We start from the raw sequence: 26,805 nt of genomic DNA on the forward strand, positions 1-26,805 counted from the left end.
GTCAGGGATCTGAATCTCAGAAACCTCACAAAATTGAATATAGATGGAATTCAAACTTCAAACCTGAAGGAAAAAGAGGCCAGAGTTAAAAATCAGGACTATAATGCAAAGCAGAATATCGAATGGCATAGTTTACTTACTACATACAACACAAAGGCAGCAGTCAACTGATTTGCTTCACCAATTACGTTCAAAATTGATTATATACAGTGCATTCAGAAAGTATTCAGACTCCTTCACCGTTTCCACATTTTGTTACGTTACAGCCTATTTTAAAATGGATTAAATTCATTTTTTAATCATCAATCTACACACAATACCCCAGAATGATGAAGTGAAAACAGGTGTTGAGAAATTTTTGCATAGTAATTAAAAATAACTGAAATATCACATTTACATAAGTATTCAGACCCTTAGCTATGACACTCAAAATTGAGCTTAGGTGCATCCTGTTTCCATTGATTATCCTTGAGATGTTTCTACAACTTGGAGTCCACCAGTGGTAAATTAAATTAATTGGACATGATTTGGAAAGTCACTCTACTGTCTATTCAAGGTCCCACAGTTGACAGTGCATGTCAGAGCAAAAATCAAGCCAAGATGACGAAGAAATTGTCCATAGACCTCCAAGACAGGATTGTGTTGAGACACAGATCTGGGGAAGGGTATAAAACAATTTCTGCAGCATTGCAGGTCCCGAACAGCACAGTGGCCTCCGTCATTCTTAAGTGGAAGAACTTTGGAACCACCAGGACTCTTCATAGAAATGGCCACCTGGCCAAACTGAGCAATTGGGGGAGAAGTGTCTTGGTCAGAGAGGTGACCAAGAACCTGATGGTCACTCTGACAGAGCTCCAGAGTCCCTCTGTGGAGATGGGAGAACCTTCCAGAAGGACAACTATATGTGCAGCACTCCACCAATCAGGCCTTTATGGTAGAGTGGCCAGACGGAAGTCACTCCTCATTAAAAGGCACATGATAGCCCGTTTGGAGTTTGCCAAAAGACATGAGAAATCAGATTCTCTGGTCTGATGAAACCAAGATTGAACTCTTTGGCCTGAATGCCAAGCGTCACGTCTGGAGGAAAGCAGGCACCGCTCATCACCTGGCTAATACCATACATACGGTGAAGCATGGTGGTGGCAGCATCATGCTGTGGGGATGTTTTTCAGCGGCAGGAACTGGGAGGCCAGTCAGGATCGAGGGAAAGATGAACGGAGCAAAGTACAGAGAAAGATCCTTGATGAAAACCTGCTCCAGAGCGTTCTGGACCTCAGACTGGGGTGGAGGTTCACCTCCCAACAGGACAATGACCCTAAGCATACAGCCAAGAACGCAGGAGTGGCTTTGTGACAAGTCTGTGCATGTCCTTGAGTGGCCCAGCTTAGAGCCCGGACTTGAACCCGATCGAACATCTCTGGAGGGGCCTGAAAATAGCTGTGCATTGACGTTTCCCACCCAACCTGACAGAGCTTGAGAGGATCTGAAGAGTAGAATGGGAGAAATTACCAAAATATAGGTGTGCCAAGCTTGTAGCATCATACCCAAGAAGACTTGAGGTTGTAATTGCTGCCAAAGGTGCTTCAACAAAGTACTGAGTAAAGGGTCTGAATACTTATGTAAATGTGATATTTCAGTTATTTCTTTTTAATTACTTTGCAAAATTTTACAAACAGCTGTTTTTGCTTTTTTATTATGCAGTATTGTGCAGATTGATCATTTAAAAAATGAATTTAATCCATTTTAGAATAAGGCTGTAATGTAACAAAATGTGGAAAAAGTGAAGGGGTCTGAATACTTTCTGAATGCACTGAACAACTGTACAAAGTCAGTTTAATATACACCAAATTCAAAAGAACACAACTTTACTCTGTTAAATGCCGATGATGCTGGTTGCTCATATTTAAATACACAATCACTTGAGTAACCAGCATCGTGGAGGAAATGCATATTTTTATCCACACGTCTATTTAAAAGCAATGTCTCTCTAATCACTTTTGTTCACAATCACCAATTGTTTTCAATCGGAAAGGGATACACGAATGAAACGCATGAGATCTGACACATTGGACATGTCATCACTTTAGCAATCCAATTAAATACATTGAGCTTCTCTCCCCAGAAAGATCTTTTTATCCCAATTTGATTATTTTAAATAATCCACGTTGATATTGCATTAGCTTCCACCATCCTTCAAGGTTGTGTATTCATAACCGCAGTTAAGTTTAACTACAAAAGCTATTAAAATTGGGACAAAAATACACATTGTGATTGAAAACCATATTAAAATACTTGAAGTAAACAATGTTAGGGCAAAACAAATTGAAAACTTGGCATAAACTTTGCCTCAATCTATGGCCAGAATCCAAATCAAAATGAATGGGTTCTCCATTATCAAGCAGGGGGAAACCCCCCAGTAGAACAGTGATAACTGCAGCTTCCATTACTCCCTTACCTAAAAGATTGGAAGGTTGGAGCCAGATCTTTCAGAAGTTCCTTATTTTTTTTTAATAACACATTTTCACATATGGGCACTGAAATTAAATTCCCGTCTAAATTAAAGCTTTCCATTCATTTTATCTGCTGCATCAAAAGCAAATCTTTCCACGGCGCAGGCAAGTTCAAAGCAATCATTTGGTGTTTCAACCACGGCCTATTCTTTCAAGGTCTCCTTTTGATCCCTGAACAATCCCACCCTTTCCACCCAATCTTTCATCATTCAAATGCTAAAAATAGAAGTGGAGCTTCTATTATTAACAATGGTCGTCAGCACATATCTTCATGCAGCCTCAATGTTGACAGTGAGTAAATTCTCACTGCTGGCTGAACGAGCTGGTAATGACACGTGCCAGTGCCAGCCAGGAGCAGTGATGGCAGCTGATCTCCCAAAACAGCAAACACACTCAGCAGCAGCTATTTGTCAAGCTCAGACAAGCTGATTAGGACTATGATCACAAGATGAAAAAATTAATTAGCCTACCTAAAATTATCTAACCAGACACAAATGATTTTCCTCATTGCACCGTAGGTTTTTGCCATCATTTCAGCTGGATGTTTTTATTGCTTGCCTTATAGATTTGAGTTAGAATTAAGCCAGCATTAATTTTTGCCTCTGCCTATTTATCATGCTTTTTAAAAAACTTTTTGCATTCTCCATCTGCTTTTTAGGATCACCCCTCAATTTGTTTCCTTTTATATAAAACAAGGAAACAAGTCTAAGTGTAGAAGCAAGTCAAGTTTAAGGGAAATATTTCTGGTGCAGTCTTTGGATGCCAATATAAATTTGCAGGGTAAAATTCTTTACCATAACTCGGAGCACATTCTCTACAACATTTATTTACCATCAAACCCACTTTCCAACACATTTCATGCCAGGGAATCCCCCCCTCTCCAAGGGTTAGTATCTGTAACAAAGAACTTCTCAGATTCTGAGATTGCCTTTTGGAGCAGATTCTTCAGATCAGTAGGCCTATTGTAAACTCAAACAGTCCATTCCAACGATGATTTTCAATCCCCTTATCAACTCTCGCTTTGAAGAAAGGGATCCAAAGAGTCACTATCCTCTGACAAGAAAATAAATTGAAGCGATCTTTAATAAAAAGTTACCCGATTTTTGGATTCTGCACAAGATGAACCATTCTCTTCAGATCCATCCCTCAGAATCTTCATCGCGTCCCACTCCGATTAAATTCCACAGGTACAGGCCTAGCATGTTTAACCATTCATCACAATACAACCTGCCATTTAGTAAATGAGGTAGAGAATGAGTCAGCAAAAATACCATCACCAGTGAAATAGGAGTGCTTACAAAATAGAAATTGTTTGGGGCAGCTAGACCACAAGGACTCAAATTTAATGGTTGGAGACCGCACGAAGCATGCATGGAAGACTATTATTCCTCGCTATGCTGAAAGAGTTCCATCTAGATGCAAGTGAAAATAAAATGAAGCCTCCAAGGCTACCTTGCAATGCTTGGTTCAAGTTGCACACGGCTGTGTTTCTCAGTAAATTGCATGAATGGTTCTATGCAAGAGTCACAAATTGCCTTTGAATAATAGCTCCATGAATTTAGACAATTCAAGCAGTGTTTGATTCTTTTGAAGTTTTAAGATCCCAATTAACGCAAAACAGGCAGTTTCAGGGCAAATGAAATACAAACAATTCTATTATACATTGCCTAATGCTCTGACTATTGTACCCAGCCGATGTCTGGCATGTTGGCACGTTCACTTGATCCACTTGCGCGTGACTGAATATTAGTGTACTAAGCAAAATTAACACTTTCTTACACACCTCTATGAACTTCATGAATGCAAAGATAACATAATTTTCCGTTTTGAAATCTGAAAACACCTAAACAAATTGGAAAACATCAAAAGTGTAGAAATCAGTCCTCAGATTTTGGAAGACCTTGTATGGAGTAGAATGCTTGTAGAATATTTGTTCCTTCATGAGATGTGGGAATCAAAGGAAATGTTATTAGCCATTTACAATTGCCATCAAATAGTTGGTGGTGATTCACCTTCTTGAACTGCTCTAGTCTTCTGTCCTCTTTCAAAGCTCTGAATTCTGTATATTAAAACATTTTAGCTTCCATGCTATTTGTGCTTTTATCATAAATATATATTTTTTAAATATGCACAAACTGAGTGATTAATTAGTCCAAATGAGAGAGAAATTACTGGAGTAACTCAGTGGTTCGGCAGCATCTCTGTAGAAAAAGGATGGGTGGTTTCAGGTCAGGACCCTTCTTCAGACTGAAAGTAGAGGGTGAGGGAGGGGTGTGTGAAGAGCTGGTGTGAGAAAAGACCAGGATCAATCACGGTTGGCCACAAATGATCTCGAGAAGGCTAATGCCTGGAAGGACTATTGTTGCGGGGAAGGTGAGGTCTCAAGAGGAAAGCAATGTTGAGAACTGTTGAGCTGGTAAAACGACTAGTGTGGAGGAAGGGAGCAAGGGGGAGGGAAGTGCAAGTAGAAGTTACTTAAAATTAGAAAATTCAATGTAAGTTCTGCTGGGTTGTAAGCTGCCAAATCAAAATATAAAGGGCCTGTTCCACTTTGGCGACTTTTCAGCGGACTGCCTGCGACCTCCAAGCACGAGGCACTCGCCTGAAAAACCGTGAACTGGAACGGCGACCATCAGAGCAGAACACACACACACACAAACGCATCGCAAAGGGAGGGGCCAGGGAAAGCGGGGGAGCGCTGTCTGAAATTCACACGGTGCAAAGCCAAGGTGATACAGACATATGAAAAGGAAGGTTAAAGATGGCTAGCACAGCACGGTAAATCCTTTAAAAGAACGGGGAGGGAAAAAAGGGGGGGGGGGGGGAGAAGGAGTGGACACACTTTTAAGAAGCCAGGCAACTTTTAAGAAGCCAGATACACAGCTGTGAAGTTTGGCGGGCATTTAACATTATTGGTCGGTTTTCCTTGGTCTGAAAACCCGTGCTTACGTTTTTTTCCCCAATGAGCCAATGAAAATGCCCGGTCAGCAAAGGAGATTAACTAAAACTACCTACGGCTGCCTCAACTACCTACATCAAAATGGCGACCCCACTACCACTGCACCTACGACTACAAAAGTATCGATTTTCTCCATGGCGTCCAATTTTTGGTTGGAGACAATTTTTCAACATGTTGAAAAATTTGCTGCTACCAGTTCCCCTCTTGACCATGAAGGAGACTCACCAGAGACCACCAGTGAACATGCGGCGACCATGAGGCGGGCACAGAGTCTCCAGCACCCGCCTAAGTGGAACAGGCCTTTCAGGTGTTGTTCCTCTAATTTGCATGTGGCCTCACTCTGGCAATGGAGGCGACCCAGGGCAGAAAGGTCACTGTGGGAGACTAAAGAAGGGTCTCAACCATAAATGTCACCTATTCCTTTTTTCCCCCAGAGATGCGGCCTGTCCCGCTGAGTTATTCCGGCATTTTGTGTCTATCTTCTGTGGGCAGTATGGGAATGAGAGTTGAAATGGTTGGCAACTAGGAGATCTTGTAGGCCTAGGTGGACCGAGGCATCTTATACCAGGAGTAATTACCAGGCACCACCTTACCCGAGGTCATTTGTGGCCAGCCCTGACTGGTCCTTTCTCACCTCCAACTCTTCACACAATCACACCTCCTACTTTCGGTCTGAAAAAGGGTTCCAACCCAATACGTCACCCATCCATTTTCTCCAGAGATGCAGTTACCCCAGCACGTTGTGTCTATCTTTGATATATAGCAGCATATGCAGTTCCTTGTTTCTACATTCAGTCTAAATGATAGTTGGCCATTAAGAAGCAAAATCCAGGTCACTAAATATCTGTATATGACTTATTAAAAAGTCAGTGGCAAGCAACAAGCTGATGAGAAAATCTCAGCAAATGCAAATGTTTAACAATTCCATTCCAGAGCTTCCAAACAGCATGCAAGGTACATATCAGTTAATGGCAAGTTAGTCAACATTACTTCAAGAATAATCTGACCTGGTGATTAGTGCATTAACAATAAATCAGTAGGTGGTACAGGTTTCAATCAGGACCACCTCAAAGTCAATACTAACCCATTTAACAGGTTTACTACTCCCAGCCCGATATTAAATCTCAGTTTGACCAAAGACAGGTGAAACTTTGCATTAGACAATATTCAGCATCTACAAAGTCATACTAAATCATGAGGGGCATAAATAAGGTCAGCCTTTACCCCCGGGTGCGCAGAGTCAAAAACTAGAAGGCATTGTTTTACAGTAAACACTGAAAGCTTTTAAAAAGGATCCAAGTGCCAACTCACACGCACACGATGGCGGGTATATGGAACAAGCTTCCAGAGGAAACTGTAGCAGCAGGTACAGTTACATTAAAAAAAAGACATTTGGGCAGGTACATGCTTTAGAGGAATATGTGCTAAATGCAGGCAAATTGGACTATTAGACATCTTCACAGCATGGATAATTTGAGTTAAAGGACCTGTTGCCATGCTGTATGCACGGGTGACTTCAAAATGACAGTATTGATTGTCTGTGGTGACATAAAATACCAGTTCAAGATAAAACTTAAGAAAAAATTTGGCTTGAGTGAAATTTCATGCGACAAGCACATGTAGAATTAACAGCAAGATAAAATTCCACAAACTGCCAATAAAGACTGCTAGGTGATTTGCTTATCTACCAAAAAGACAAATTAAAAGTAAACTAACATTAAGAGACTTAAATCTTGTGTGTTGTTAATCAGTTAACTTTAAGCACATTAAGAGTACTTTAACAGTTAAAAATGCCAGTCTATTTCAGCCAGCCGAATCTCATCAATGAGTGCTCATACTTTTGCAACAGGTTGGTAGAATTGTTGGATACTAGAATCAACTAACTTACAAGTAATTGAAAGTGAATTCATTTTAAGCACACCCCAGCCTATTGTTCAGGTCTACACTCGTGTTTGGACAGAATATGATAATAAATGCACCAGTTGCTTTTGATATTATCAAAAAAGTCAGTGTATGTAAATGTTACTTAGCTTTACCCACAAGTTACATTAAAATAAACCTGTATTTTTTTTATACACAGGAGTTAAAGACAAACTAATCAGCACGTCTACAAAAAACCCAATGATTTCAGTTGAGTGGTATGGCTATACCCTTACAACAGCTCAATACAATACAACTGTGCAAGAGAAATAAGTCTGTTTTTAGATATTATTAAAAGTAACATCTGATAGCCTGGAAAAACTGTGGGTCTGACACCAAAACTCCTAAGAGTACTGGATTATTAGATTTCTACCGTGGTTTAAAAGACAAAACCAAGAGTCACCAGTTCAAAAGCTGTATCTAGGTCTGAATAAAAGGTTAGGTGCCAACTGGAAAGAGTGTTCAAACCTGGGCACACCAGTAACATTGTCAAGACGAGGAGTACAGAAATATTTAGCAGAAATAGAACAGGGATGCAAACTTTAGGTTATAAGCACAAGCCTCAAGGTGGCCAATGGGATGGACAGTCATAGATTAGAGTGAAATCTCAAAATTTATGAAGGTTTGTAATTGTTAATGAAGAAAAATAATTCCAATGGTAATTGACGACAAGAGACTAAATTGTAAAAGCACCAGAAGCAGGAGTTTAAAATAGGTTGAGTTATGATATAGCAAGCACCACCGAAAGGTATTAAAAATATATCAAATCCAAGGAAATGGGGGAAAATACATCAAAAACAAAGTTTGCAGGACGAGAATATTAATTAGTAGCTTGTTCAACAAGCCTACACGTGCTGAATGAAAATCACACATTTCTCAACCTTCAAAAAAGGAAGCAATTTAGTATATGCTTCTCTCAATAGCCCACCATTCAAGAATAAAACAAAGCAAATAGCTGAAGAATTCAGATTGAAGCTTTATCTGAAGGACAGCAAGTTCAGTGCACGACAGCTGAAGAATATCTAACAAATAATACGTGAACATGCAGGGTACATTTGGGCAAAGTCAATTTCTAATGCAGATCAGTTTAACATCAAACTAAATTATTTCATAAGAGCTTCATGTGTAGCTGCAAAATTGGTGCAATTACACACCTACTTCCTTTCGAAGTTTTGCGATGCAAGTGTCACGCAGTAATACCTAATACCATCTGCTATGCAATTGTCCAAGAAAGATGACATTATATGGTGGAATAGATCCAGTGTCAAATTTAATAGGCTAACTCAGAATAAACTATGTTTTAGATACCAACTTTTAGCTGTTGAGGTACAAATCTTGATTATGGATTATCAAACTACATGTAGATGGTTCCTAGCAATCTGGATAATGCAAACAGAATCTTAAAATACAAATGCAGACACAGTCTCAGTTGCCAGATGCTAATTTTTTTAAAGAAACACTCAGACTTGCTAGCAGGTTCACAACGTGGTAATGTTCAATTTGTCTTGTACCCTGTCAGAGAAATACTTAATGACTTTAGTAATCAGTTTATTACACAGATTAATCATTTTGAACATACAAGCTCCAGGAGAGCCTTTGGGTCATTAAATATACACAAGTTCAGTCATGAATTTTTATCCTTACATCCTGGTGAGGCTAAGATTAGTTAACAAAAACAAAAAAGAAAATTAGAGTTATTAGCAAGTCATTCACTGCAAGCCAAATATAAACCAAAATGGTAACAGAAAATTGAATGATTGGCTAACTAATAACTCCAATCCATTTAACTGTTGAGGGAGACAATTGAAATTTCATAGGACACGTGTAGACTTCCAACTTTCCATCCCAACGTTTAACTAGAATGTAGATTTGCATCCTTCAGCATAAAAACTGCAAAACATTAAACAAATTAAAGTTCTTCCTTCTATTATTCATAACCATTATGAGTTTAAAAGAATTCCAACATACATTTATAAAAGGGAAAGTTCGCATCCCCGGAAGCACTTAAACCCTGAATTTTTAACAATCTTGTTACAATGACTAGGAATGCTTTTAGTCTCACAAACAATGTTATGATTGAAGAACTGGACATTAACACTTGCTTTGTAAGTAGTCAGAATTTCAAACAATTGAGGGGCATTTCTATCAGCTGTTCCAAATATGTACACAAAACAACGCAGCACTGCTGGATCAGGTGAACATGTGCACAGGGGAGAGGCGTGGGCTCAAAGAAAGCAGTCAAATGGAAACCAAAAAAAATTGTTTTGCAAGTTCCCCCAGCTGTATTTTAAGAGGTTCGTCAACATTTTAATGTAATCACATTGCATACTTCTGAGTCCATTCCCGAGCTATTCTGTTGTACCTAGAAGTAAGAGAAAAGACTATAAAAGTAAAAAAAACATTATCTTGTTCAACATTTAGTCAGAGATTGCAGCACACGGAGTAGACATTTTGCTCACTATGTCAATTTGTCAAAAGAGCATTAAATAATTCAATTTAACTATACAATATGTTTTAGAAGTTACTATTTAAAAGCAGAATAAGCACTTAGCATAACCTAGAAATGCCGACACATTATAAATGGCGATACCATAAAGTTTCTGCATTCACATTTAAGTGAGATTCTGGTTTACTAAAGTAGGAGAGAATAAAAAGGATCAAATCTCAAATATACTTTAGTTGCCAATTTGATGGCATGTAAGCAAGCATGCAGGTACAGCAGGCAGTGAAGAAAGTAAATGGCATGTTTGCCTTCATAACAAGAGGATTTGAGTATAGGAGCAAGGAGGTCCTATTACAGTTGCACAGGGCCCTGGTGAGACCACACCTGGAATATTATGTGCAGTTTTGGTCTAATTTGAGGAAGGGCATTCTTGCTGTTGAGGGAGTTCAGTGTAGATTCACCGGGTTAATTCCCGGGATGGCAGGACTGACATGTAATGAAAGAATGGGTCGACTGGGCTTGTATTCACTGGAATTTAGAAAAATGAGAGGGGATCTTATAGAAACATAAAATTCTTAAGGGATTGGACAGGCTAGAAGCAGGAAAAATGTACCGATGTGGGGGAGTCAAGAACCAGGTGGGGTCACAGTTTAAGAATAAGGGTAGGCCATTTAGGACTGAGATGAGGAAAAACTTCACCCAGAGAGTTGTGAATTTGTGGAATTCTCTGCCACAGAAGGCAGTGGAGGCCAATTCACTGGATGTTTTCAAGAGAGTTAGATAAAGCTATCAGGGCTAACGGAATCAATGGATATGAGGAAAAAGCAGGAATGGGGTACTGATTTTGGATGATCAGCCATGATCATACTGGCTCGAAGGGCCAAATGGCATACTCCTGCACCTATTTTCTACTTTTCTAAGGCAGGAAAATAGAAAAGCACAATAGGGATGGGTACCTACTGATCAGCCTGGATGTGGTAGGCTGAATTGACTGTTTCAGTTCCGTAAGTGTATCAAGATGCAAACAATCATTCCGCATTTCACCAAATTTGTGTTTTGTCCCAAAGCTCAAGGGATCGAAATAACTAAAACAAATTGCCAACATCGATAAAGAAACTTTGCCAATTAGATTCAAATACAATTTTGCAAGCAATGTTTAATTTCAAAAAGCTTACAAGATGTACCCCACTTAGAATGTGTAGGAAAGAACTGCAGATGCTGGTTTAAATCGAAGGTAGACACAAATGTCACCCATTCCTTTTCTCCAGAGATGATGCCTGTCCCGCTGAGTTACTCCAGCATTTTGTGTTTACCACCTCACTTAGAATGTAAAAACAGCATTTCAAATTTAGGACTATATAAACTACTTTGCATTGGTGGCACTTTGGAGCTTAAATATTTAATACATGTACTCACTTTTCTCTATCTGTTTTGTAGATACGTGCAATCTCAGGCACTAGGGGATCATCTGGATTTGGATCACATAACAGTGAACAGATGGACAAAAGAACTGAAAGAGAGAGTTCAAACAGTTAAAATGTTCACAACTCCATCATCTATGGCTAACCTACAAATGGCGCCATTCATGATGTCTAATTGCAGCTAAATAGGCATTAATTAACCAGAGGTATAGAACCACAGAACAGTTCATTTCTATCTGTGTGTTATCAAGGCATCTCCTTCCTCAGAAGATTAAGCCAAGGAAGTTTGGCAAGACTGCTATGACTCCTACCAACTTTTACAGATGCACTGCAGAAAGCATCATATCGGGATGCATCACAACTTGATTTGGCTACAGCTCCCTACAAGACGGCACAGAGTTGTGGATGTAGCCCAGTCCATCACAAACCATCAGTTACTTTTGTTTAAGACTAAGGTTAATAATATTAATTAAGTGTAAGACAATTCTGCATAGCATTCTAAAGGCATGTTTCAGGTACATAGAAACACAGCATATTTGCCCAATCTGCATCAGAACATCTGCAGCAGAAGTCCTTCCGTGCATCCGAGGTCAGTTATTAAAGATGGGATAGCAGCACATTTGGAAAGTGGTGAAATCATTGGACAAAGTCAGCATGGATTTACAAAAGGTAAATCATGTCTGACGAATCTTATAGAATTTTTCGAGGATGTAACTAGTAGCGTGGATAGGGGAGAACCAGTGGATGTGGTGTATCTGGACTTCCAGAAGGCTTTCGACAAGGTCCCACATAAGAGATTAGTTTACAAACTTAAAGCACACGGCATTGGGGGTTCAGTATTGATGTGGATAGAGAACTGGCTGGCAAACAGGAAGCAAAGAGTAGGAGTAAACGGGTCCTTTTCACAATGGCAGGCAGTGACTAGTGGGGTACCGCAAGGCTCAGTGCTGGGACCCCAGCTATTTACAATATATATTAATGATCTGGATGAGGGAATTGAAGGCAATATCTCCAGGTTTGCGGATGACACTAAGCTGGGGGGCAGTGTTAGCTGTGAGGAGGATGCTAGGAGACTGCAAGGTGACTTGGATAGGCTGGGTGAGTGGGCAAATGTTTGGCAGATGCAGTATAATGTGGATAAATGTGAGGTTATCCATTTTGGTGGCAAAAACAGGAAAGCAGACTATTATCTAAATGGTGGCCGACTAGGAAAAGGGGAGATGCAGCGAGACCTGGGTGTCATGGTACACCAGTCATTGAAAGTGGGCATGCAGGTGCAGCAGGCAGTGAAGAAAGCGAATGGTATGTTAGCTTTCATTGCAAAAGGATTTGAGTATAGGAGCAGGGAGGTTCTACTGCAGTTGTACAGGGTCTTGGTGAGACCACACCTGGAGTATTGCGTACAGTTTTGGTCTCCAAATCTGAGGAAGGACATTATTGCCATAGAGGGAGTGCAGAGAAGGTTCACCAGACTGATTCCTGGGATGTCAGGACTGTCTTATGAAGAAAGACTGGATAGACTTGGTTTATACTCTCTAGAATTTAGGAGATTGAGAGGGGATCTTATAGAAACTTACAAAATTCTTAAGGGGTTGGACAGGCTAGATGCAGGAAGATTGCTCCCGATGTTGGGGAAGTCCAGGACAAGGGGTCACAGCTTAAGGATAAGGGGGAAATCCTTTAAAACCGAGATGAGAAGAACTTTTTTCACACAGAGAGTGGTGAATCTCTGGAACTCCCTGCCACAGAGGGTAGTCGAGGCCAGTTCATTGGCTATATTTAAGAGGGAGTTAGATGTGGCCCTTGTGGCTAAGGGGATCAGAGGATATGGAGAGAAGGCAGGTACGGGATACTGAGTTGGATGATCAGCCATGATCATATTGAATGGCGGTGCAGGCTCGAAGGGCCGAATGGCCTACTCCTGCACCTAATTTCTATGTTTCTATGTTTCTATGTACAGCTGTGTTGTGAAATCTTTTTAGAATGTATGGCATTTAGCACAATGGAAGTGTCACAGAATATGAGAGATCTGTTAGTTCATTGTTAGAATGCAAGATCAATTCAATGATTTGTGGCACAATAAAGTGTACAGAATCCAGAGCAAAAAGCAAAGTTCTAGAGAAACTCAGCTGGTCAGGCAACATTTATGGGGGCTATGGAGAGACAACTGACTGATCAACCTGAAGGATTCTGGCTCAAAATGTAATCTGTCCATTCCCTCCACAGATGCTGATGACCCAGCTGGGTTCCTTCAGCATTTTACTTTTGCTCAATGATGTGGTAGTCAGCGTACTATCTGCATACAGATACAACTGCAATCAATTTACAAGAATTTATGACAGATGGGGAGAACATTTACAATTTGCTAATATAAAACATCACTTCATTACTTTAAAAAAAGTCTGCACCCTCAGTGTCACCTGAATCCACTGTATTGCAACCATGAGGTGGAACAACCACCTATCTCATAATCACTATGGAATTCAGAAACTTTAGATCTTAGTCATTTCTTATAAACACAGACCAGGTGCTGGCATTGGTGCTGCAGTATTCCAATTTACAACCTCTCTCTACTCATTAGTGCCTCGTTGCTGGTTCAATTTGCCTTTATTGATTTTTAATTAGCTGACCACACTCGGGTCATTTGTTTTCATTTTTTAAGCTTTCTGCTTGCTTATAAATGTGTTCCTGTATAGATTATCCACCTGAAGAATTACCTTTCTTTGTAATAGATGACGGCAGACCAGAGTAGTTCTAGCTCTGCAAGTCTTTATTGCAAATTAATTTGCTAAAGATGCAAGTTTATATAAATTATTCTTGTATTCACAAAATGACTCCGTTCTTGGAAAACATCTTGGCAAGTAGCATTTTGTAACTTAAAAAGGGAAAATGCATTGTAGGATTTCAGTGAGCATGGAGAGTGACACACTATTGGAAAAATATAATGACCCCATAAATAGAATATAATAAATTGAATATGAGAGTGAGCTTTGTATAATTATAATCTATTGTTATGGCTTAAAATAGATCTTGTGGCCGAAACATTTTAGGTTTTAGTTTTGCTGATCTTTAATTTTCAAGATTATTATTTACATTTCCTGGGCAAAATGTGCATCTTAAAAACAGCATTGCTGCAAGTTGTACACTACTTTTGAGCTGAAAGGAGTAAATAAAATCTCACCATGATGGCCAGTGTTCCAGTTTTTATCCTGGAATACCCAGGAACTAAGATTAAATTTGTTGTTGTAAATAACCTGGGAGTAAAAGCTCAACTAGTATTTTAAAATGACTTTTTTGGAATTATATTATTAATGCGTCCAAAAGTCTGTGCGTGCTTATGGGTGCGGAAAGGAAAAATATACTTTAACTGTGCAGCTTTTCTTTCAAACCAAATGCTCTGCAATAATAAGTAATATAATTTCCTCTCCCAAACCAACCAAGTTCAATCTATTTAAGAAGAAATACGTTGTTCACTTTTTAGACAGCCCCAAGACCATATATGCTGCAGATGCTGGAATCTAGAGCAAATAATAAACTGGTGTGGAACTCAGGTCAGTCAGCATCTGTGGAGGAAACAGACAATGTTTCGTCAAGATCCTTCAGTTCAGATGAAGAGCACTGACCCAAAAGGTTGACCAACTATTTGTCCAGAGATTTTGCCTGACCACCAAATTACCCAGCAATTTATTTTTGCTCAAAGTTCAAACATAATGCATACTATTTATAGAGAAAAATGAAGATTGTTGATCTCTCATCAGAAAGATGACACCTTGGAGCCCAGCACTACAGAGAATGCGAGTTTGTGATTTTGCAATCTGAAATTAGACTTCCAACTCAGTAACATTTGACGCATTACAGAAATAAACAAATTGACAAACATAGCAGTCTTAAATTCTATGAAATTCCCCATCCAAGTCTAAAAATAATTCTAAAAACAATGCAACACTGACTACCAAATCACCTTACATTTGGATTAGTGGTAGTAATATACTGCAAGTGAAACTGGAATATCATTTCATTCAAAATCTAACAGCAGGTTAAATTCAGGAACTAAAATTAGAGTAGCTTATGGTCGGAGTTGTGGAGCGTTCGTATTACCTATTTGACAACATCAAAATTTTGCTCACTATGGGGTATGCTTGTTCAAAATTTGAACAAAACATTTTAAAGATATCCGTCAGTAATGAACCACTATTAAAATTAATGCAAACAAAGATTTAATGATTCCAGTCCGAAAATGGGTCCCGACCCAAAAAGTCAGCTATCCATTTTCTCAAGAGATGCTCCCTGACCTGTTGAGTTACTCCAGCAGTGTCTGTATCTTTGGTATAAACCAGCATCTGGAGTTCCTTGTTATTATATTTAATGAATTTATGACAGATAAGATTGACAATAAGGAGCAGATTTGAACATTTCACCTGCCCTCATTTCATACATTTTAAACCACAGAAGTCAATGCCAACTCTTAGAGCATTGGCATCAGCACAGATAATTTCCATCAGTCCTTAGATCATTTCCATCAGCCCTATTCTCTTTAGTTGCTTCCAAAATGAATTTTGCCCATCTCTCCCCTCTGATTCTACCATTATGCGTCAACATCAGGAGCAACATTATTGCAGCCATTCAACATTCCAGCCTATTTTTTGGATTTAGCCAGAGCACCTGGAGAAAACACATGGGGTCACAGAGAGAACATACAAGTCCTATTCAGTGTTGTTTAAAAACCATATTGTTAAAGATGTGTGACAGTTGCACATTAGTTCAACAGTAGTACAATTCTCTCTATAGCATTCTTAATGTAAATTTCTCGAGTGTTAACTTAAAAACATACAATTAGCTGGAAGTTAAGTAATTGCTGACTATTGGGAAATTTGATTAAGCAACAAGGGAAGGATTGACGGCTTTTTATACACGCCTTACAGCGCCCACAATAAAACTAAAAATAACAGATACAGGTAGCAACGCAAAACATTTTCCTTTTAACTTTGTTACAATTGTTTCAGGGCTTCCAAGTAATGTAGTTTTTAATATTATAATACATGCAATTAAAAGTAGTATTTGACTGTGTTATTCTGGGACTACAACTCTTAATATATACAGCATAGCAAAACTCCAAATAGTTTGTCTAGAATGTTACCCATGCAGAATAGATGACATATTTGTAGGTGAACAACTTTACATCTGCTTTCATAAGCAATGTATTAAGGACCCAACACTGCAGAAAACAACTTGATTTATCATATTTCGAGCTAGAAACATGATTTAGTCACATTAATGCTGAACTGTTACTTATGACTGGTTAATTTGTGACTGAGGTGTTCATTCGAAGGTCATGCATTATAATTAATCAAAAAGATCCAAATACCTTTTGAAATAGTTAATGCTGGGGACCATTGTGACCGTAAAATATCAAGACAGATGCTGCCATTACTGTTAATATTTGGATGATAGATTCTTGTTGTAAATGCAACCTAGAAAGATATATATGGTAGTTAATCTCAATTCAAAAGTCAAAATTAAATGAAAAAAAAGACGTAAATTAATCAATACTTGCCTTGGGCGGTTTGAAGGGATAATCTGTGGGAAAGTGAATTGTCAAGAAAAATACACCACCCTGATAGGGACTGTCATTCTGTTAAAAGAGAAAGTTTTAATTAGAACAATATATTATCCAAGTTTCTGTTTCATTCTTCAAGTTTGAGGGTAGTGATTCATTTAAAACTTACCGGCCCCATTATTGTGGCTTGCCAATGGAACACTGCAGAAAAAAATTAAAAATCTTAAATCATATATTAGTGTTGCTGCAAAAAAAAAATCAAGATACATTTAAAGATTTTAATGATCAACTTACAAAATGTACTTACTGTCATCTCCAACCGGACCTGCTGAACACTGTGCTGGCGGATCACGGGCCAAATCATTCAATTCCTAAAGACCAAATTTGAAAAACAATTCAGTGTTTCTATTTGGAAAGTAGTGGTATTCAGTGCAAAGTAGACTGTGTAACGTAACGATTAACTCTGCGACACGATTCTGTGTGATATCGAGGAGCACTATCTATAGCACAGGCTATGGACCAGACAACATTCCAGCTGTTGCCCAAGGATTGCATTTGGAACAAGTGGAATTACAATACTAGCATCCACTTAACAAGAAGAACTGCGCCAAAAAAATCCTACTCACAAAAAGATAAGGCAAATCCAATTCAGCTAATTACTGCTCAACTGTCCACCCTCCATTAAAAAACTATTGACATCTAAATTGACAAAACACCAGCACCATTAACAACCTACTCGCCAATGCCCAGTTTGGACCACCAGGATTACTCAGCTCCACTTCACTGCCCAGACTGCTTCACTGCCTTAGACTTAACATGGAACCCAAGGGCATAGTTTCAGAATACACCGCGGAAACAGGGCCTTCGACCCACCAGGTCTGTGCCAACCAGCGATTCCCGCATATTAATACTATCCTGCACACGCTCGGGACAATTTTTATATTTACCAAGCCAATTTACCTACATACCTGTACATCGTTGGAGTGTGGGAGGAAACCGAAGATGTCGGAGAAAACCTACGCAGGTCACGGGGAGAACGTACAAACTCCGTACAGACAGCACCCGTAGTCAGGATCGAACCCGGGTCGCCGGCGCTGCAAGGCAGCAATCCTACCGCTGTGCCACCATGCTGTCCCCAAGGGCATGGTGCACCATTGGTAAAATTGAAGTCAATGGATATCCAGTTGGAGGAATCATACTTCAGACAAAAGAATGGCTGTGGTTGTTGAAGGGTCGACATTCAAGCACCAGAACATTTCTAATCCCCTGGGTCTAAATAATTTCAGCGGGAATGACTATCGTTCCATAAGTTGTACATTTACTGATGATTGCATAAGTTATAACTCAGCACATGAAATAACTCATGCATGAATACAAGTTTATAGTTTTGTTTATTGTCACTTGTACTGAGGTACAGTGAAAAGCTTTTGTTGTGTGCTATCCAGTCAGCAGAAAGACAATACATGATTACATTCGAGCCATTTAAAGTGTATTGATACATGATAGGGGAATAACGCTTAGTGCAAAGGAAAGCCAGCAAAGTCTGATCAAGGATAGTCCGAGGGTCACCAAAGAGGTAGATAGTAGTTCAGCACTGCCCTGGTTGTGGTAGGATGATTCAGTTGCCTGACAACAGCTGGGAAGAAACAATTCCTAGAGAATACTTAGATATGGGCTAAATGACATCCAGTGCCTGCCAATGACCATCCCCCACAAAGCCTGACCATGTAGGTTTGGCTTAAGTATTGTATTGTATTGTATTCAAATTTATTGTCATTGTCTCAATTAGAGACAACGAAACGAATTTCCCTTTAGTCAGTATCATAAAAATAAATAAATAATAAATAATAAAACAGATTAAAAATAAAATAGAATTTAAAAAAAAGCACAAACACAGAAAGTCCACGACACAACATAACACAATGGCACCAAGGTGAGGAAGGCACCATAGTCCAGCCAGCCTCCCCTCCGATCTTCCCAGGTGTTCACCCGTGGTCGGGGCCTTCCAAGCACCCGCAGTCGCCACCCCGGGCGGCCCGATGCTCAGACCCTCTCGCCGGGCTGATGGAACGCCGACGCCGAACCCCGACGGTGAAAATCCTCCTCAGCGGCCCGGACCTCCCGATCAGCCGCCTCCCACCGGAGTCCGCAGCTCCCGAGTCCGCAGGCCGAGCCGGGCAGAGTCGCAGGACCCCACGATGTTTGTCAGCGCCGCCCACGTTGGTAGCTCCGCGAACCACAGCTCCAGTATGTCGGTGCCGCAGGCCCAGCACTCCGGGCCTCCAGACGGCGATCCCCGGTAAGGCATCGCCAGCCCCGCGATGTATCAGCGCTGTCCCACCGCTGCTGGAGCTCTGGTCGGTCCAGGCAGGAAAGGCCGCGCCAATCCAGTAGGTAGGCCGCTGGGGGGGGGGGGGGGGGGGGGGGGGGGCGAGGACGCGACTCGAATAATAGTCGCGTCCTCTCCAGGAAGCGGCTGAAGGACGGTATCCCCCTTACCGTACCCTCTTCCCCCACATTAAAACATTAAAAAAAACATAAAAAACACACTACAACATAACAAAAAAAAACGAAAAAACAAAAAGATACCGGGCTGAAGGTGGAGGCAGCTGGCACCAGCGCCACCGGAAGTACAACCGGTGTGACATTACTCAGGGTAAAGCATCCCACGTCCTCCCACAGCTACTCAAAGCATGCACTCCATCCACCACCAGAGTAGCTGGTCCTACTGAACCCCCAATCTTCACCACCCAAATGGTCAAAGACGGCAGGTGCATAAGAACACTACCAACTGTGTATTCCCCTCCAACACACACACCTTCATGACTTGGAAATAGTGACAGTCCATCCCTTTTTCCAAGTCCTGACACTTGCACCCAACAGTAAATACATTCACAAGGAGATCTCTCTGCAGCGATTCAAGCTAATGGCTCATCACTACACTCAAGGCAATAAATACTGGACTTATTAGTGATGTTCAGATTCTCTCAAAGTACAGGATGTTATAGCTTTATGAAAGCATTGACATGCATGGAGGCTTGCTGCATCCACAGAACGAATGAAACTGAATTTTAAATACCCAACCCTTAGACAACAGGAATAAAGTGCAACGTCCACTCGAGTCTTGACACCAACTAAGTTTGAGACTGATTGTATCTCTCTCCCCCCCAACATCAACCTCATGCTAGTTCCATGGCTCTTCATATGCTGGAGGCATTGCAATTGTAGCTCCTTCCTCTCTTTCTAAATGTGTTTTATCAGACACAATAAAAAACTTCCTGAACAATTAAATTAAAAACTCAACTTATTGTTTTTAAAAGCAGATAAAGATTTTGAATATGAAATGAAATGACTGGGTCAGTGCATGAGAGTGTTTGTCAAGATTAATGCACAAAATTCCATTAAAAACATTTTCAACAGTTAAATGCACCAGCATAACAAGTTTATTTGGTCACCTACTGAACAGAGCACACTATAATTCCTATGCGCCTCATTTTTCAATGGAAATTTTGGGGTGAGGAGGAGAGGGGCATTTCATCAACCTTGCAGCCCCTTAGAAGTAATTGTAGAGGCATCCGAGTAATCAAGATATCCAACTATAATTAGTAATTACTATTTAAGAATAAGGGGTAAGCCATTTAGAATGGAGATGAGGAAACACTTTCACAGAGAGTTGTGAGTCTGTGGAATTCTCTGCTTCAGAGGGCGGTGGAAGCCGGTTCTCTGGATACTTTCAAGAGAGAGCTAGATGGGGCTCTTAAAGATAGCAGTCAGGGTTTATGGGGAGAAGGCAGGAACAGAGTACTGATTGTGGATGATCAGCCATGATCACATTGAATGGCGGTGCTGGCTTGAAGGGCCGAATGGCCTACTCCTGCACCTATTGTCTATTCACTTTCAAATAACCCACTTTTGTAATGTGCAATCTGCGGCGTCAGCTAATGGTCAGACCACTTACGGTCGAACCCTCGTCAGTGGATACGAGGGCTATCACGTGACGTCATGGGTTAAGGGGAGTGTCCTGCTACATAAGCAGATCTCACCTTGAGATCAGAGGTCGGCAGGTAGCTGAGCTCGAGACAACACCCTCGCTCAGCAGCAGCAGCAGCAGCAATGACAATATGTTAGAGGACCGAACTATGTACACCAACCATGTAATGTCTGAATAAAGCAACTGTTTATTCACCATGTTTGGTGCCGCTACAAATCCACCCTATTCAGTTGAGCTCTGGTATTAAACATTGCAAGTAATGAGATGAAATTTTAATCTGCATATTCATAGTCCAGATATTATTGCCTAGCAATGCAGTTTTAAAAGTTTTTGTTAATGAAACAAACATAGAAAACTGAAGATGTATACAACAGATACTGGAACAAGAGCAAAAAGGAAAACTCAATGGACTGAGAATCCACTTAAAATCATTTTACATGGAAAAGTAAAGTTCTGGAATCAACCCATGCTTATTTAATGCAGGAAGGAACTGCAGATGCTGGTTTAAATCGAAGATCGACAGAAAATGCTGGAGTAACTCAGAAGGACAGGCAACGTCTCTGGAGAGAAGAAATAGGTGATGTTTCGGGGTAAGACCCTTCTTCAGTCTGTCTTTGGTTTACACCAGCATCTGCAGTTCCTTCCAACACTAAATAAGCATGGGTTGATTCCTGAACTTTACATTTCCATGCAAAATGGTTTCTTCAGACAGAAGGGCAACGAACCAAAACATCACCAATTCCTTCTCTCCAGAGATGCTGCCTGTCCCGCTGAGTTACTCCAGCATCTTCTGTCTATCCTTGCTGATTTATAATAGACTAGATGGGACCCGCTGGAAGGGCTGGTCCCCCAACGCAATATTCCACCTCTCCACTAATTCCAATATTGGTGACTAGTGGGGGGGCTTTCTGGAGCACTAGTATGGGTGTTGTGGGCTGAAGGGACTGGTTTCCAGAGGGCTAGTATGGAGATTGTGGGCCAAATGGATTCATAGGGTGACAGCCAGTCACTCAAGCCTGATGTGCTGGCAGCTCACTCACAGCTGGTGGGCTGGCAGTTGACTCACGGCTATTCCTTGAAATTCCACTTCAAGCAGGGTGCAAGGCCACCAAATTCAAGCCTTACCACTTCAAGCAGGGTGCAAGACCACCAAAATTCAAGTGCAGTTTCATACCACTTCAAGCAGGGTGCAAGGCCACCAAATTCAAGTGCAGCTTCATACCACTTCAAGCAGGGTTCAAGGCCTCCAAATTCAAGTGCAGTTTCATACCATTTCAAGCAGGGTGCAAGGCCACCAAATTCAAATGCAGTTTCATGCCATTTCAAGCAGGGTGAAACCACCATAAAACCACACAAAACACCACACTCACAGTTCAGTAGACATTCAGTGTGTTCAGTTGATTCACAGCTCAGGCAGAGTCGTGACCTCTCCCTCCCCCATCTTGCAGAGACTGAGCCACACCCACATTTCCGGGTTTTATAACCCACCCCCCTCCCACCAGAAGGGGTGTGGCCTTCATGGCATGATCGACAGGAGAGAGATTCTCAACATTTTCTAAACACTAATAACCAAAAATCACAGCCGTAAGTGGTAACGTTTTATCTAAAATCAACACAGTGCAAACAGGAAGTTGTCAAGTTTAGACTTTTAATCATTTGCCTTAGTTCAAACCAACCACCGCCAACCATTTGCTGTGCTTTTGTTCAAACCAACCACCGCCAACCATTTGCTGTGCTTTAGTTCAAACCAACCATTTGCTGTGCTTTAGTTCAAACCAACCACCGCCAACCATTTGCTGTGCTTTAGTTCAAACCAACCACTGCCAACCATTTGCTGTGCTTTAGTTCAAACCAACCCCACCAACTATTTGCTGTGCTTTTTCAAACCAATCACATTTTCATTTTCAAACCACATTAAGGGCATTCAAAGTCAGTAAAACCACACAGTTTAGTAGACACGTGTTCAGTGTTATTCACAGCTCAGACTGAGAGACGTGACCCTCTTGCTTCCCCCATCTTGCAGAGACTGACTGAGGCACTCAACACTTCCGGGTTTTATAGTCCTTCCGGAAGGAGCGTGGCCTTCAGGAGAGAGAATCTCAACATTTTTAAAACACTAATAACTCTTTTATTTTTCATCAATGGGAAAAATCCTCGTCCTGCGCAGCGGAGGGGGACTCTGAGTAAGATGGCCAAAAATCACAGCCGTAAGTGGCGGCGTTTTTTCCCCTAAAATCAACGTACAGAACACCAGGAAGTGGTCAAGATCAGACATTTAGTAATATAGATATTAGAATTAAAGATTGAAATAATCAATTAAAACAAAAGAGAAAGTTGTCCTTTTGTTCTATGGCATAAATAGAAGGAAAGAACAATTTGATTATCTAAGAAAAGTGCTCAAAGTATTCAGGAGGATACAACTCAGTTTTCCAAAATTACAGTATGCATATCTGTCGAAGTATAACGCGTTTTGAAAGTTTAAAGTTAAAATTAAAATTACAAACTCCTTTGTATGCTAGAAATTAATTTAAAAATTTACACAGATTACACACCCAGGGAGTTAATTCACAGGACCTTTTAATACAAAGTTGCATGTGTACCCAAGAATCTGTGGACAAGTCAGTGGTGCCCACACTGGTTACATTAGTCACCCAGACAAAAAGAGGGAAGTCATCTGCAATCCCAAACGACTGGCAAAAAAGTATGTGATTGTGTGTTTTTAATTGAGGCCTAGATTAGCAACTACAAATTTGATCACCTTAACTTCTGAGCCACACTAAAATTCCATGCAGAGTGCACAAGCAAGGATTAGAATGGCCCTGAATAAATTCCAAAATTTTATAGATGCATCTTGATAAATTAAAGGAATCAGTGTGATGCAGAATTCCAAATTACTGGTGCCAAGTCATTAATTCATGTCACTTCCAGGAAGGGAATCCAGAAGTTATAAAGGGGAAATCCCAAATCACAGTCAATGATTCAGCAGATCACAGATTTCAATGTGCGACATTTTATAGTCCAAATGGTGAGAATCAAATACAAATTAAGAATGGGAGTTCAAACTACAGTCAGATATTACTGCTGAGCACCGTAAAATTACTTTGTGGTCTTCTAATTATTAAAATATTGTGCATCATAATTGGTCCTAGGGAAACTACTCAAGCCTAAAAACACAATTACAATTCTCTCAATTAAAATCTCTTGTATGAAATAGCCACAGGCTTTAAAAGTTATTTGCTGCTCCCTTGGCGTTTTAATTTTTACTTGACACTCTTTAAAAAGTCTACAAAAATTCATTTTATGCCTCAGAGCTGTTGAATAACCTGCCCAAAGGCTCATCGGATCAGGAGGGAGCTGGAGACGTTGGATACGAGAAGTGTAGGCTGGTAGGAGTGTGTACTGAGATAATGCCTCCAGCGCCTGTAGGGTCGGCTGCAGGAAGCGCCCCCGGGACACAAATATGGCCAGACAGGCCGACTGGGCTTTGAATAATGGCGCCAAAATAGCAGCCAGCGCCTGCATGCGTAATATATGCAAAAATAATTTCACCGTAGTTACATACAGTGCATTCAGAAAGTTTTCAGACCCCTTCACTTTTTCCACATTGTTACGTTACAGCCTAATTCTAAAATTGATTAAATTCTTTTCTTTTTTATTACAATCAATCTACACACAGTACCACATAATAAAAAAGTGAAAACAGGCGTCTAGAAATTTTTGCAAAGAAATTAAAAAGAGATGAATGAAATATCACATTTACATAAGTATTCAGACCATTTACTCAGTACTTTGTTGAGGCACCTTTAGCAGCGATTACAACCTCAAGTCTTCTTGGTTATGACGCTACAAGCGTGGCACACCTGTATTTGGGTAATTTATCCCATTCTTTTCTGCAGATCCTCTCAAGCTCTGTCAGGTTGGATGGAGAGCGTCGATGCACAGCTATTTTCAGGTCCCTCCAGAGATGTTTGATCGGGTTCAATCCGGGCTCTGGCTGGGCCACTCAAGGACATTCACAGACTTGTCACGAAGCCATTCCTGCGCTGTCTTGGCTGTGTGCTTAGGGTCGTTGTCCTGTTGGAAGGTGAATTTCTGCCCCAGTCTGAGGTCCAGAACGCTCTGGAGCAGGTTTTCATCAAGGATCTCTCTGTACTTTGCTCCATTTATCTTTCCCTCGATCCTGACTAGTCTCCCAGTTCCTGTCGCTGAAAAACATCCCCATAGCATGATGCTGCCACCACCATGCTTCACCGTGATGGGCAGTGCCTGGTTTCCTCCAGACGTGATGCTTGGTATTCAGGCCAAAGAGTTCAATCTAGGTTTCATCAGACCAGGGAATCTGGTTTCTCATGGTCTGAGAGTCCCTTAGGTGACTTTTGGCAAACTCCAAGCAGGCTGTCTTGGGCCTTTTACTGAGGATTGGCTTCCGTCTGGCCACTCTACCATAAAGGCCTGATTAGTGGAGTGCTGCACATATAGTTGTTCTTCTGGAAGGTTCTCCCATCTCCACAGAGGAACTCTGGAGCTCTGCCAGAGTGATCATCGGGTTCTTGGTCGCCTCCCTGACCAAGGTCCTTCTCCCCGATTGCTCAGTTTGGCTGGGCGGCCAGTTCTATGAAGAGTCCTGGTGGTTCCAAAATTCTTACATATAAGAATGACGGAGGCCACTGTACTCTTCAGGACCTGCAATGCTGCAGAAATTGTTTTATACCCTTCCCCAGATCTATGGCATGACACAATCCTGACTCTGAGGTCTACGGACAATCTCTTCGTCTTCATGGCTTGGTTTTTGCTCTGACATGCACTATCAACTGTGGGACCTTATATAGACAGGTGCGTGCCTTTCCAAATCATGTCCAATCAATTTAATTTACCACTGGTGGACTCCAATCAAGTTGTGGAAACATCTCAAGGGTAATCAATGGAAACAGGATGAACATAAGCTTAATTTTGAGTGCCATAGCAAAGGGTCTGAATACTTATGTAAACGCAATATTTCAGTCATTTATTTTTAATTTATTTGCTAAAATTTCTAAACATGTGTTGTTGATTAAAAAAATGAATTTAATCCATTTTAAAAGAGGGGGTAAAGTAACAAAATGTGTAAAAAGTGAAGGGGTCTGAATACTTTCTGAATGCACTGTATGTGACAAATCAAGCATTATTGAACTATTTTATGCAATTAAATTCCGATGCCGTGAAGATTGTCAACAATAAATTTGTTATCTAGATCAAGTTTCGGACTAAAGGATTAGAGAGCATGTTCCATTTCCTTGCTGATTTGATCAGAAGCAAAAACTGCACTGAACGAGAATAGATAGTTGTATAAAATAAGCCCAATGCAGCTGTTAAAGTGCAACAACTGTTCGAGATTAATATTAGTCAATAGGATATTTCTACATTTCTGTACCAGTTAAATCATAAACAGTATAATTGATATTTTTTGTTGATAATCTTAGGACAAACATAGAACTAACTAGCATGGATCAAACATCAAAATACACAAAGGGTGCCCAACATGGATGGTTTAATAAGAAACTGAATAAGGGGTGTGGGGTGTCGAATAGGATCGTTGAGGATGGAGTTAAAGGGAAAGGGTTTCTTAAATGTGTGAGCGTAGAGACGGAGGGGTGTAAAATGAGGGTAAAAGCAATAGGTAGCAAGGTGAAAAGTAAAAGTGGCAGGCAAAAATCAAAAAGGGCCACTTTTCACCATAATTGTATAAGGGGTAAGCGTGTTGTAAAAACAAGCCTGAAGGCTTTGTGTCTCAATGCAAGGAGCATTCGTAATAAGGTGGATGAGTTGAATGTGCAGATAGCTATTAATGACTATGATATAGTTGGGATCACGGAGACATGGCTCCAGGGTGACCAAGGCTGGGAGCTGAACATCCAGGGATATTCAATATTCAGGAGGGATAGACAGAAAGGGAAAGGAGCTTGGGTAGCGTTGCTGGTTAGTGAGCAGATTAACGCAATAGAAAGGAAGGACATTAGCTTGGAGG

At 40.6% G+C, this 26,805-nt stretch overlaps 1 protein-coding gene across 1 annotated transcript in view; it reads right to left on the minus strand.

The window, feature by feature from the left end:
- Positions 1–8,352: 8,352 nt before the first annotated feature.
- The window catches only part of ube2d2 (ubiquitin conjugating enzyme E2 D2), a 38,443-nt gene continuing 19,990 nt past the window's right edge, over positions 8,353–26,805 (minus strand). Inside the window, exons 2-7 of the mRNA XM_033029453.1 lie at positions 17,118–17,181; positions 16,980–17,011; positions 16,808–16,885; positions 16,619–16,724; positions 11,249–11,342; positions 8,353–9,751 (exon numbers count right to left, since the gene is read on the minus strand). Of these exons, the coding sequence (XP_032885344.1) occupies positions 9,706–9,751; positions 11,249–11,342; positions 16,619–16,724; positions 16,808–16,885; positions 16,980–17,011; positions 17,118–17,181 (420 nt within the window). The 3' untranslated portion in view covers positions 8,353–9,705. The remainder of the gene's footprint in view (positions 9,752–11,248; positions 11,343–16,618; positions 16,725–16,807; positions 16,886–16,979; positions 17,012–17,117; positions 17,182–26,805) is intronic.

The sequence above is a fragment of the Amblyraja radiata genome, chromosome 11 (assembly GCF_010909765.2).
Source record: "Amblyraja radiata isolate CabotCenter1 chromosome 11, sAmbRad1.1.pri, whole genome shotgun sequence".
Classification (NCBI taxonomy): Eukaryota; Metazoa; Chordata; class Chondrichthyes; order Rajiformes; family Rajidae; genus Amblyraja; species Amblyraja radiata.